The following is a 13,836-nucleotide window of genomic DNA, read 5'->3' as shown; positions in this document are numbered from 1 at the left end:
TTAATCAATGAAAATGGTGACTTTTTTTAATTGCTTGTTGATATTACTCTAATTTCAATGCTATTTATCTGCTGGATTTGTGGTAATGTTATGAAATAATTGTGGCTACAGATTTAGGATGCCTCCGTATTTATTAAAATTCTTTTACTTAATATCTGGTTTAATATAAGAAAAGCTAAAAAAATGTGTTTTATAAACATTTTAGTCCTCCCCTTTACAAAATACTTGTATAAGAAAGTTTTATAAAGTGATAATGTGAATGATTGCACGCTTTATTGACTAGTACAGTAATATTCTAATGCTTATGCCACTTGTGTAATGCAATCTCATACATTTCCAATCTTATGTTACCTTTGAGGTTTTGAGTTTTATTGGATGATCATGAAGCAAGGAACAATGAAGATAATTTGGGTGGACTAGCATTATTACTGGAATGAAAATGATACAAATGATATATCTTGTAATTAAAATAAATAAGTAATCTAAAACGATATTAATAATGTCGTTGGCCTAGATCTAGGTGATATAAACCTTTGTTTAAACCTAAGCCGTTTGATTAGATCTACATTTATTAACATTAATTGTATTTACTATTTAGCCATTTAGGTTGTAAATAATTCAATTTGAGTTAAGCAGTTTGTAATCGGATCAGTTTAAACAGGTTGCGATTCGAAAACAGTTCGATTTTAACGGTTTAACGGGTTATGGAAGTTCAGTTTAGACGGTTAGCGGATTATAACGGTTCGGTTTATACGTGCGGTTTAAACGGTTTCGGTTCATAAACGGGTCGGTTTAAACGGTTAGCGGGTTACAAATGGTTCGGTTTAAACGGGTTTTTTTCGGTTTAAACGATTTCGGTTTATAAACGGTTCGGGTCATTAACGGGTTTATAAACCATTCGGTTCGGTTTCGTTTCGGTTCGGATTTGCGCAGTTTGGTTTGTTATCGGTTTACGGTCCGTAACGGGTTGACATTGAGCGGTTCAATTCGGTTTCGGTTTGATATTGAACGGTTCAGTTCGGTTTTCGGTTTATATTTATCGGTTTATAAACGGATCGGTACGTGATGGTTCGGTTCGGTAACGGGCGGTTTCACGGTTCGGTTTGAAAAGTCCCACCCCTACTCATATCTAAAACATAAATAAAACAATTTAATTCCAAAAATTCATTCAATTGGATAACTCCCACGAAAATGTCTGAACACCACAATCTCAACGTTGTCGTCGCCGCTGCATTTACTACCCCCGTCAACGTTGTCGATGCTCATCACCATATTCAAAGTCGTCGCCTCCTCCTCCAGTGTCCCTCTCTCTCTCTCTCTCTCTCTCTCTCTCTCTCTCTCCCCTTTTTTCTTTTTAAATTATTTAGATTTGATGGTTTGATGGAAGAATGGGCTAGTTTGGGGTAGTTTCGGTGTGGTTCAAGATGAGTAAGGGCAGTTTTGGCCTGGGTTGGTTTAGGGTGAGTGTGGGTGGTTTTGGGGCTGAGTGAGGGTGGTTGTTTTGTGGTGGTTTATGGTGAGTGTTGGTGGTTTTGGGGCGGTTCGGCTGAGAGGGGTTTGTTTCGGTGTGGTTTGAGTTGAGAGGAGGTGTTTCCGTGTCGTTTGGGTTGAGAGAGGGTGATTTTGAGGTTGTTCAGGCTAAGAGGGGGTGGTTTTAGGGTTGTTCGAGGTGCGTGTGGGTGGTTTCTAGGTGGTTATCGCTGAGAGGGGGTGGTTTCATGCTGTTGTTGGGCGGTTTTGGTGTGGCTGTTGTTGGGCAACAGTCGCGGGGTGGCTGCTGTTGGTGGTGCCCTGGTGGTATTTAATTTATTAATTACCTTCACTTTCTCTCTCCTACCCTTAATTATCTATCCTTTGATTCATTAATCTATTATGAAATTTTGTTTTAAAATCCATGCCAAGGTGAAAGTTGCATCTAACTTGGAACGGAGGTAGTACACAATTTTTTCCCTTGTCAAAAGTGTCAAAAGCTGAGAAAAATCAAATACTTTCAAATCCATCTAGAAGCAATTAATCAATAAATAAACACCCCCTTGTTTACATTATATAAAAATAAAATCTGAATAGAAGCAACTTGATCACAAAATAGAATAATCTTACTCAACTAGTAGTAATCTATTCCCTTTGTGTTACTTCCATTTGCCCAACATAACAACCCACGTTCTAACCTTCACTATATGAGATGCATAATTTCTCCATAAACGCATCAAATTCATTGCTAAAACTAAACTTGGACAATTCTGTACACGTTAATCATGTTGAATGACATAAATTTTCTTCCGATAATTTACGTTGTACTCTTGGTTCACACAAATTTTTACCAATTCGTAGAATCTTGTCATGCTATTGACAAAGAAGCATTGCTTGATTTCAAGCATAGAATCACTGATGACCCATCACAGCTCCTCGGCTCATGGCTCGCAACCACGGACTGCTGCACCGCATGGGAGGGCATTGCTTGCGACCCCTTCAACGGACGAGTAATAAAAGTTTCTCGCCCTAGCGCCATGGAAACCTCCATGTCAGGTACACTCTCCCCTTTCCTAGGCAACCTCACCTACCTTCAAGTCCTCGACCTTAGCGACCTTAGCGAGTTAAGTGGTCCGATACCACCTCAACTTGGTAAGTTGTCTCACTTAACCAATAATAAAATAATAAGCTAAATGGTTCATTACCCTCTTCTTTTAGTTACCTCCATAAGTTAAAAAAGTTCTATTTAAGCCGAAATAGCCTCTCTGGTACCCTTCCTTACTCTGTCTTTCAATCATTGACTTCAATTTTGGAAATAGATCTTTCAGAAAATCAATTTTTTGGCCTAATACCATCTTCGATTTCAAACTTGAATTCGCTAACTAAGCTTTCACTCCAATACAACAAACTTTCCGGTAGAATTCCTTACAAGATTGACAAACTAAAGAGTCTTACAAACTTATTGTTGACATCGAATCGTATCACTGGAAGTATACCTCATTCTATAGGTAAACTCTCCCAATTAGAATATTTGTCCCTTAACATAAACGAACTTATTGGACCGATCCCATCTTCAATAGGACAGCTTGCATCTTTGCAAGTATTAGATCTTAGTGACAATAAATTGACCGGTGTTTTACCAGATTCCCTTGGCAATCTTTCGAACTGTTTTGATATGAACTTACAGAACAATATGATCACAGGTCATCTACCACCAAGTCTAGGAAATCTATCAGAATTATCTCGAATGATCTTTTCAAATAACAAATTTTTAGGCCAAATACCAAGTAGTTTTGGCAATCTAAAGTACCTCGGGGAACTAGATTTGTCAAAAAATCAACTAGTAGGTCCAATTCCTCGTACACTTATTAAGATTATTTCGTATACTTGATTTGTCGTGCAATCCACTTTCTCTAGGAAAAATACCTAGTTGGATGTCCAAGCTAAATCTTTCTTGGCTAATGCTAGCCAAGACGGGGCTCAAAGGCGAGCTACCCTCGTGGTTGTCATCCTTACCATTAGGCTATCTTGATTTATCGAGTAATGAACTCACAGGGAGGTTTCCTACATGGATAGGGAACATGAGTGACTTGTGGTACCTCAACATATCTTATAACAAATTCTACTCCACCATTCCAAAAGAATTCAAGAACATGTTATTACTAACAGACCTTGATCTTCACTCAAACAACTTCTCAGGTCCCCTGGATTTTATTTTTGACAAGAACGTCGATGGACCACTAGGACATTACAACACCATCGATGTTTCTAGAAACAAATTCACAGGTCCTATCGACAAAAATGTTGGAAACAAGCTCGCCATGAACACGATAAGTTCATTGATCTTGTCAAATAATCCATTGGGAGGACGGATACCCAAGTCCATTGGGAACTTGACCCAAATGCGATTGCTGGAGATGGTCCGTGACAAGCTTTCAGGGACGATTCCAGAAGAGATTAGTAATGCTGATACTTTGAGGATTATTAAACTTTCGAGGAATTACTTAACCGGAAGGGTTCCAAAGATGGTGATTAATCTAAAGTGGTTAGAAAAGTTTGAAGTGTTAAGAAATAAATTGAGTGGTGAAATTCCAGCACATAAGGCTAATTTCCCTGCTTCAGCATTTTTTGGTAATCCTGGTCTTTGTGGTTTGCCACTTCCTGCTTGTAAGCAAGTTTAGGTAGCTCAAACTAACGATATTATGATTCATAGTTACAATTTAATTACGTTTTGTACTTGATACTTCTTACTATTTGTTATTCTGAAATTGTAACTGTGGGATTGTGAATTTGAACTTTAATGACATAAGTTATATATTGTGAATTTGCCTAATATATGTTCCATAACTACTATGTTTATCCTACACTATTTTTAGTCTAAAATTGTCGATGCCCCTCTATCAAATTCACGGATTTAAGTTGCTTGTCAAAACACTTTAAGATCATCTCATGTTAAACTCTTATAACCTTAATTTAAAGACAGAATTTTTATCATTTATGTTTTGGAAAATTTGTCAAAAAGCACTGTATATAACGCCAATGGAATTTACCAAATAAGGCCCTGTTCAGGTCACCTTAAAAAAAAAAAATCAGTTCAGTAAAAATAATTTCAATTCAGCAAACTGTTCAGTTCAGTAAAATTAATTTCAGTTCAATAAAATTAATTTCATTTCAGCAAAAATCAGTAACTTTAAAGAAGAAATATAATAGAGAATCAGTAAAAATAATTTCAATTCAGCAAAATTAAAATCAGTTCAGTAAAAATAATTTAAGTTCAGCAAAAATAATTTCAGTTCAGTAAAATTAATTTCAGTTCAGCAAAAATAAGGTGAAGTGAACGGGGCCTAACACTTAATATGATTTTAATTTTTTAAATAATATCATATGTGATAAAAATTAATTGAAAGTTGATTGTAGATTATTTTAGAAATAATTAGACCAGATCATGTTTGTCTTTTTATTTGAGTTTAGTTTTCGTTAATAATCTTTTATGTCGTTAAATTAATTAAAAATATAAAAAAATTTATATTTGGAAAGCACATAATAATAATATATATGAATCTAATGACATCTCTTTGATATTCCGTAGGTTTTAATTTTACGTATTAGTTTATATAATGATATAATTTGAAAATCATATCATAACATATAAAACCGGTTCAGATCATGTAAATTGAACATAGCTAAAATCATAAGTGGAAAGTAAATAAAAGGGGGCACCTATACATTTTATCTAAAGTGTCAACATTAAAGGTGTCGAAACCTGACCCAACCGACCCGATCCGAAACAGACTCGGAAAATATTCGATTCAGATTTCGATTCGCATTGACACAATAACTTTGCATGACTCAAGTTTGAAATTTGACCCAACCCGAACTCATTTAGGCAATTGTTGACCAATACTTGAAAGAGCTAATTTAGGCAATCGTTGACCAATAATTGTATTAATAATTATTGTAATCCGCCAATCCTTTCACGTGGAATGGGAGAGAAATCCGTAAATTGTACTGTCATCATTCTTATCACACTCCACAAATATATAACGCAGATTAGTAAGTCAAATTCAAAGGCAGATCAGATTAGTACGCTTAATAATACCGACCATAAGTCAATTCAAAGGCTTATTAATTAAAAAAAGAATGTGATTATTAGTGGCACTTAACCACCTACATACTTCATACATTACAATTAAGTTTACAACCGGCACATATCCAGCAGATTTGAGTTAAGTCTCTCAGCTCTTTGAAGTCATTGGTTTGACCCATTTATTCAGTGGGTTGAGTTAGGGTTGGACTTTCAAATCCAAACCCAATACTATAACCCCTTTTATTGGTTCTTTGCTAATTAGGCTACAATAAATATTACATAAATGGATCAAGAGACCTGTTTAATAAACAAACTAGTTGAGTTTACCATTAAGTATTGACAACTTGTTTACTAAACTAATATGATTAATCCAAATCATGAACAACAAGCTTACACGAACTACAACACGTGCCAATTCTAGAAGCAGTAACACTTGTACTATTCTATTCTACGGGCATGTGGTTTTTTTTCTTAGTTGTTGTTTACTTCAATCCCACCCTTGCCCTCTTGTAATAACCAACTTCCTAGTTTATAAATAGATGACTAATTTCTCCCAATACACATCAGATTCAATGTTAAAAACCTTCACTTCTCAATAATGAAATTCTTCATAAACTTTCTTCCTCTCTTTTACATCATACTCTTGATTAACACATACTATCCCCAATCAGTAGAATCCTGTCATGCCATAGACGAAGAAGCATTGCTTGATTTCAAGCACAAAATAACCCATGACCCATCACAACTCCTCCGTACATGGCTACCCAACACGGACTGCTGCACCGTGTGGGAGGGTGTCGATTGCAACCCCGCTAACGGACGAGTAGTAAACGTGTCCCGCCCCGGAGTCCAATCAGGAGATGACTTCATATTAGACACCTCCATGTCAGGTACACTCTCCCCTTTCCTAGGTAACCTCACCTATCTTCAACTCCTTGACCTTAGCAACCTTAAGGAATTAACTGGTCCTATTCCACCTCAACTAGGTAAGTTATCTCACTTAACCAATATTTTGTTAAACACTAATAAACTAAATGGCTCACTACCCTCTTTTTTAGTGACCTTAGTAAGCTAAAAAAGCTCTACTTTAGCCAAAACCGCCTCTCCGGGACCATACCTGACTCGATTTTTCAATCGTTGAGATCGATTTCAGAGTTGGAACTTTCAGAAAATCAGTTTTCCGGCCCAATACCATCTTCGATTGTTGATTTGATTTCTTTAACTAGTCTTACACTCCATGATAACAAACTTTCCGGTAAGATCCCTTTCGAAATTGGCAAACTAAAGAGTCTTAACAGTTTGCATTTGTCACTTAATCGTATTAGTAGAAGCATACCTGATTCTATAGGTAAACTCTCCAAACTACAAGATTTGTCTCTTAGCCATAACAAACTCACTGGACCAATCCCGTCTTCGATAGGAAAACTTGTTTCATTGCAAGCATTTAGTCTTAGTAACAACAGATTAACTGGTGTTTTACCGAATTCGATTGGTAATCTTCCAAAAATCCAATACATTTCCTTAGAGAATAATATGATTACAGGCAATCTACCATCAAGTCTAGGGAATCTTACTACATTAATCACTATGGTTTTTGCAAATAACCGGTTTGTAGGCCAAATACCGCGAAATTTTGGCAATCTAAAGAGCCTCATGAGCTTAGATTTGTCGAAAAATCAACTTATAGGACCAGTCCCTTATCAACTTACTAAAGTTAAAGATTTGCAAGTTCTTAATCTTTCATATAATCCACTTGGTCTAGTGAAAATTCCAAGTTGGCTGTCCAAGTTAAATCTGTTTTGGCTAATGTTGGCAAAGACAGGGATTAAAGGTGAGTTACCTCGCTGGTTTTCTTCATCATCTATAGGTTATCTTGATTTATCGAGTAATAAGCTCACAGGGAAGTTGCCTCCATGGATAGGGAACATGAGCGAGTTGTGGTTCCTAAACATATCTTATAATGAGTTCTACTCTACCATTCCAAAAGAACTCAAGAATCTTTCATTACTTTCAGACCTTGATCTTCACTCAAACAAGTTCTCAGGCCCCCTTGGATAATATTTTCGATAAGAATGTGGATGAACCACGAGGGCATTACAACTCTATCGACGTGTCTAGCAACATGTTCATAGGTCCTATTGATAAAAATGTTGGTAACAAGCTGGCGATGGACTCGGTCACTTCATTGATCTTGTCAAATAATCCATTGGGAGGATTGATACCCAAGTCGGTTGGGAACTTGACGCGATTGCAAGTGCTGGAAATGGTGCGCAATCGGCTTACAGGGACAATCCCTGAAGAAATTGGTAATGCTAAGGAACTTAAGACAATCAAATTGTCTAGGAATTACTTGAGTGGAAATATTCCAAAGAATGTGATAAATTTGGAAAATTTAGCAGTATTTGAAGTTATAAGAAATAAACTGAATGGTAAAATTCCAGCACATAAGAATAAATTTCCTGCTTCAGCATTTTTTGGTAATCCTGGTCTTTGTGGTGCTCCACTCCCTCTTTGTAAGCATTCGTAGTTATAGCTCATCATAAAATCTACTTCGTTATAGTTATAGTTATAGCACATAAGGGTAGTATTTATTATATATTCTTTAAAGTTTTTTTTGTTTCATTTTAAATACTAGTTTCAATTTATAGTTGTGTTGTTCTTGATGTATTAAGTAAATTTGTTGTGCTAATTTTAGAGTGCATCTTTTTTTATCCTAATTGGCGAATTTTCTCAGTTGTTAGTATACTTTCTATATAGTTAAAGCTTGGCGACTCTTATTCAAACTTCGAAAACAATGACAAAATCATCCTAGAACATGGAGTGTTTCAGTATTTTCCTATCTTGTTTCTATCACCCGACTGAAGAAAGATGTTGCATAGAATTTCCAAAAAAAAAAACAGAGAAATTGATAGAAAGCATTATTTAGGTTCGAATTCAAGAATAAATCAATCAGTTTTATACCACCTCTATTACATATTATTTGCAACGATTTGACATAAAGAATATGTGAAAAGTGTCTAAACGTTGCAAATAATATGAAACGAAAGTAGTACAACAATAAAATCAGAAAAAACAAAGAAGTGTAATGTTCTCTTTATCATATACTCTCTCTGTCCCTACTTTTTTGCCCCATTGCAATTCTTCTTTACTTTCTATATTCTAATATGCAATGATAGGTATGGAGTACTTGGGATCAGCAGAGTTCTAAAACTACGAAATCAACTGCTTTCACACCGGGGGAACCCCGGTACTAATGGTCAACCTAATGGGGTCAAACCTCGAAAACTTTGACCAATTCCCATTAATCAATAAGAGGTAATATAGTCATGTGGGGTTTTGTTGGATTTATCTCATTGTATATTTTATTAATATCAAGTTTTTATAATTTTTACACGTATAGAAATAAAGTTAATTTGCGTTTCAAGACGCGTCTTGGAGACCGTGCACAGAGCCAATGGGGCAAAAAAAATAGGGATATAGAGAGTATAAACCAAGTACCACCACTACTATATTTTTAGTCTAATACAACGGTACAAAATTAGCTAATACAACGGCTAATTTCATACCGTTGTATTAGACTAGGCTAATACAACAGTTTATACTAAAACAGGTCTAATACAACGGTTTATACTAACCGTTGTATTAGATATAAGAATTCGTTGTATTAGACTAGATCTAATACAACGGATTCGTAAAATAAAAAAAAAGGTTGTATAAACAGGTCTAATACAACGAATTATCCTAACCGTTGTATCAGTCTATTAGATATAAGAATCCGTTGTATTAGACCTAATCTAATACAACGGATCAAATAAAAAAAAAAAAAAAGCGAGACACGTATTAGGGCTTTAGCCTTATAATTCCCAACTTCCCTTATTCTCTCGCCTCTCATTATTCTCCCTCTCAAACCCTAGCTCTCTCAGTCTTCTCTTATTCTCTCTCTCAAAGACTCTCTTGCCTCTCATTCTCTCTGATTTCTCCTCTTAGTTTCGAGTTTTTAAAGTATTATCAGTTGTTTTTTTTTTTGGTTTTTCATATCGTTTGCAAATCTTGTTTTCGTTTTCTTGTTTTCAAATCGTTTTTAGATCGTTTTTTGTTTTTAAATCAGTTTTCAGATCGGTTTTTTTGTTTTTCCGATCGTTTTTCAGATCTTATTTTCGTCTTCTTTTTTTTTGTTCTTGTTTTTAGATCGTTTTTCGTTTTTAATCGTTTTTTCAAATCGTTTTTTTTTCTTCGGAATTTCAATTTTTCAGATTTTTGTTTTCAGAATTTTCAATTTTCCGTTTTTCGTTTTCTAATTTTTCATATTTTAGTTTTTTAGATTTATGTTTTTCGTTGTCAAAGTCCAAATTGTCCAAGTCTTAGCTTGTAACTTTGCATCTCGCAAAGTCTTTCATCTAACAAAACAAAAATAATAATAATAATAATAATAATAATAATAGTAATAACAGTAGTAATAATAATAATAGTAATAATAATAATAATAATAATAATAATAATAATAAACAATAATAATAATAAAATAATAATAATAATAATAATAATAATAAAAAGAAAAAGAAAGGCCTAATACAATGGATTGGAGAGCAATCCGTTGTATTAGGTTCAGATATTCCAAAAAATAAAAAAGGAACCTAATCCAACAGATTGCTTAATCCGTTGGATTAGGTCAATTTTGCCGTTGTATTAGACCTAATCCAACCCTAGCAAATGTAACGGTTGCTATCCGTTGTGTTTCGGGGTTTTCTGATGTCCTGCGGGAGAGTTACAATTCCGAGACTGGAACCGGACGTCTGTACCTGCAAAATAACGGAGACTCCTGAGAGCTCCGCCTCCAACGGTCAAGTTAGTACCTGATTAAGGAGTAATCAATACAGAAAGTAAAGTAATGAGATCTCTCTAGGTGAGAGTGCTTAGTGTTGGTAATCTGCGTCGTTAGCGAGATTAGCCGGTTGTTAATAAGTCTGTTCTTCTCTGCTTGATCTCTTAATTATTCGGTTGTTTTTTTGTTCCCTGATTAATGAGGATTAATCGAGTATTTATAGCCTTGGGAAGCGTGCAACACTCTAGGCTTAAGGTAAACCTAGGGCTGATCGGGCCTCTAGACTGAAATGGGCCTTGATGGCCGGTTGTCCCACTTGGCATGGGTGGACACGTGGCGTGTCTTAAGTGGTCCGTGGAGGACGTATCTGTGACTGACACGTGGCAAGCTCCTGTTGGCCTTCGTGAAGGACACGTGGCGGAACCTGTTGGTCCACTTGTCAGACGGTGATTGGTGGATAAAAATCCCCTAATCATTTGCCCCTCACAGGTGGCACGCGACTGGTCACGTGTCGCCTGTGACAGGTGTCGCACGGTGACAGGCGACGGCCCGTTACAGGTGTCACCTTGCAGACGGCCGAGAGATTTTCCCGCCCAAATTTGAATTTGGAAGCGACCCTTCGCCTTCTCATTTTGCCTATAAAAGGAAGTGCTGACTTCGGTCATTTTCACATTTGAGAACTTTTGCGAGAACATTCGGACCCCTGAACTTGCTCTGACATTTTCGGACTTTTTCTGCCTACCGCCTGTTCTGACAAGCCGACTGACCCGAACTTCCAGGACTTCATCAACCGTCACCCGTTCAGGTAACTCAGTTCTCTTACTCTTAATTTTCTTTTTATTTTTTGAAATGGCACCATGGAAGCACACGACACGCCCTAAGTTAGTGATCAGCCGGTCACCGGGGACGGCTGAATCTAGGACTAGGAGTGCCGCCTGCCCTTTTCTGGACCCATCTTTGCCCTTTATACAAAGTCCGACTGAATCTGTGTCTATGCAGAACGTGATGGCCAGAACAAAAAAGACTGCTATGATATCAAACTCAGACGGCTCCTCCCAAAGGGTGCTCCTTAGCGAAACATCTGACCAGGCGCCAGATGTAGAACGAGGCGACTGTCAAGCTGACAGTGCTGAGAGAGGGACCAAGGTGTTCCCTTCTCATCTAACCGTGGACATGTCTAATTTTCCTTCTGCTCCTTCTAAGGGAGAGGAGGCGGGCCCCTCTAGGAGAGGGGAGGAGTCGTCCTCTTCGGACTCGTCAGGGGACGAGTCCGAATCCAGCTCTTCTGACCATAGTTCTTCTGGCTCAGAAGAAAAACATAGCCGCCTACAAGAGGCGAGAAGTTCTCATGCAGTGGAGAAGGGGGATAATTGGGCAGAGCCGTCCGCCTCTTACAGAGAGGAAAACGCCCCCTACTACTGCAGGGTGCCCCGGGGCCGGATTGCAACCATGCGAGACAACGTGGCGAGCTTTATTGCTAACCACAAAATGGGCCCGGAGTATTTACTGTTTGTGCCGGATCCAGAAGATACTGTCGTCTGGCCGGCTGGTACCAGCTATGGTGACGGCTGCTTTGGCTGCTATGTGGCGGCCATCAAAGCTGGACTGCGCTTCCCATTACATCCGGCTGTTCAGCGGATTTTAGATGGGTATGATCTGGGGTTATGGCAGTTAGCCCCCAACTCTTGGGTAAACGTACTCGGCTATGTGGCCGGGTGCGAACTGAACGGGGTGGAGCCAAGTTTTGAGGCTTTCGCCCACATGAACTATCTCAGCCGGACCCCCAAGTCGGGAGGTACCGGCTGGTATCAATTGACAAGCCATAGGGGTTACCTCATGACGAGAGGTAAGGCAAACAAATGGAAGGATTGGCGGAACACCTTCCTTATTATCGAGAGTTCAGACACGGAGCTGAACAAACGTTTTAATAAGTGGAACAGGGATCCACCTCTTCTCGCAGGCGGCCGCAGCATGCCGCCTGTTCCCCAAAGGCTAAAAAAGAGATCCTAGACAAAGGACTCTTCAAAGTAGAGACTAGGGTGAACTCTACTTCAGGGGTACGAGAGCAAGTACCCCTAAATTGCGTCCCGAGCTTCAAGTGGCTCTATGACGAGTACTTCTTGGCCGCCTGTGGCCTCGGCAGTCGGTGCTCTAGAGGTAGCCGGCCTGACGAATACTCTGTTTTTTCACGCCTTGTTTACTTGGAATTTTTACTAACTTTGCTGTTTATTTCTTTCAGCCGACGCCATGAGTAAAATAACAGCATCTAAGACCGCGGCGGCCATGCTGCGGGTCTCACTAATGAAGCAGTCGTATGTCGACTCCCCCAGCAAGGAGGCACCCTTGGTAAGCTTTGAAAACTCCTCCTTTTAGTTGTATTATGCATATACTAACTCTTTTTGTTTTCAGTCTGGCACTCCAAGGGCTTCTTCCTCGCAACAGCCGGACCCCAAGGCCCGGAGGACGACTGTTGCAAGCTCTCCTGGGTCTTCCAGGAAAACAGTGGCGGCTGAGAAGCAGCCGGCCACTTCTTCAAAAACCCAGGCGGGGCCGCCTAGATGTATGGACACTTGCTTGTAAAAACTCACCCTTGCTTCCTTCTTGATTAGGTCTAACTTGTTTTTTCCTTTCGCTTAATGCAGCCGGCCCCAGGGACTTGACTTGGTTGAGGTAGCCAAGTCAATGGTTAAAATAGTTCCTCCATCTGACAGGGAGGCGGTCAAGGGTGCCGGCACCCTTGACCTCGATGGAATTTCGGGGATCCTAGCTGAGGTATACTTAGCACCTTTTTGAGCTTTTGAGTTCCAGGACGCCTGTTAACTCTTTTGATTGGAAACTGACGCCTGTTTTTCTTTGTACTTAGGCCCTGCTCCGAGTCAACAGCCTTCGCAAGCCGATTGATCGGAAAAACAAAGAGGTAAAGGCCGCAAAGGCTATGGCCGCCTCCAGCTGTGATAAGGCAATGTTTCAAATTGCCCAAAATGAAGTACTGACCCTTGATCTTCTTTATTATCAGGCGCAGGCGACCGCCGCTGTTCGGGCTCAGCTAGAGACGGCCCAAAAGAAGGTTGACGAGCTGGAGGGGACCGTCACCAAACTTAAAACCGAGCTGAAACCCCTTCGCCAAAAAATGCACTCTTACGAAGCCATGGAGAAATCTTTGGCTAACGTAAAAGAACGCCTGGCGAACCAGGAGAAGAGTCTTACCCAAGAGCTCTCGGACAAGGCCGAGCAAGAGAAACAAGAGCTCGTCCGGGAGATGGTGGAAGACTCCGCCCAAATCCAACGCATGACCTGGGAACGACTGTTCCCCAGTGCCGACTTTGCCTCATGGGAAAGAACGTACCGCCAGTGTTCGGAAATATATAATCAACAGATCCTGGCGGCTGCTGAAGAAGAGGCGATGGACGTTGCGTTGGAGGAGGAAGAGCCGGTTGTGGCGCTTGTGCACTTGGGG

At 39.1% G+C, this 13,836-nt stretch overlaps 1 protein-coding gene and 1 pseudogene across 1 annotated transcript; both read left to right on the top strand.

Moving 5' to 3' along the window:
• The first annotated feature begins 1,191 nt into the window (after positions 1-1,191).
• LOC110685671 (LRR receptor-like serine/threonine-protein kinase GSO1) lies at positions 1,192-4,301 on the top strand. Its single transcript, XM_021862202.1, has 3 exons — positions 1,192-1,300; positions 2,790-3,070; positions 3,318-4,301. Exons 1-3 carry the CDS (start codon positions 1,192-1,194, stop codon positions 4,149-4,151), a joined length of 1,224 nt encoding a protein of 407 aa, XP_021717894.1. The 3' UTR covers positions 4,152-4,301.
• A 1,779-nt stretch (positions 4,302-6,080) lies between these two features.
• On the top strand, positions 6,081-8,578 carry LOC110685628 (annotated as a pseudogene).
• Positions 8,579-13,836: the final 5,258 nt, after the last annotated feature.

The sequence above is a fragment of the Chenopodium quinoa genome, unplaced genomic scaffold, assembly GCF_001683475.1.
Source record: "Chenopodium quinoa cultivar QQ74 unplaced genomic scaffold, ASM168347v1, whole genome shotgun sequence".
In the NCBI taxonomy this organism is placed as follows: Eukaryota; Viridiplantae; Streptophyta; class Magnoliopsida; order Caryophyllales; family Amaranthaceae; genus Chenopodium; species Chenopodium quinoa.
This window is presented reverse-complemented; position numbering and strand designations above follow the sequence as displayed.

What these genes read in the sequence shown, in the direction of transcription:
- LOC110685671 (XM_021862202.1), top strand. Translation starts at nt 1,192, where the DNA reads ATGTCTGAACACCACAATCTCAACGTTGTCGTCGCCGCTGCATTTACT. An exon ending in TCGTCGCCTCCTCCTCCAGT is followed by an intron (nt 1,301 to 2,789) that starts GTCCCTCTCTCT and finishes TTTTGGAAATAG; the next exon opens with ATCTTTCAGAAAATCAATTT. An exon ending in GACAGCTTGCATCTTTGCAA is followed by an intron (nt 3,071 to 3,317) that starts GTATTAGATCTT and finishes ATCAACTAGTAG; the next exon opens with GTCCAATTCCTCGTACACTT.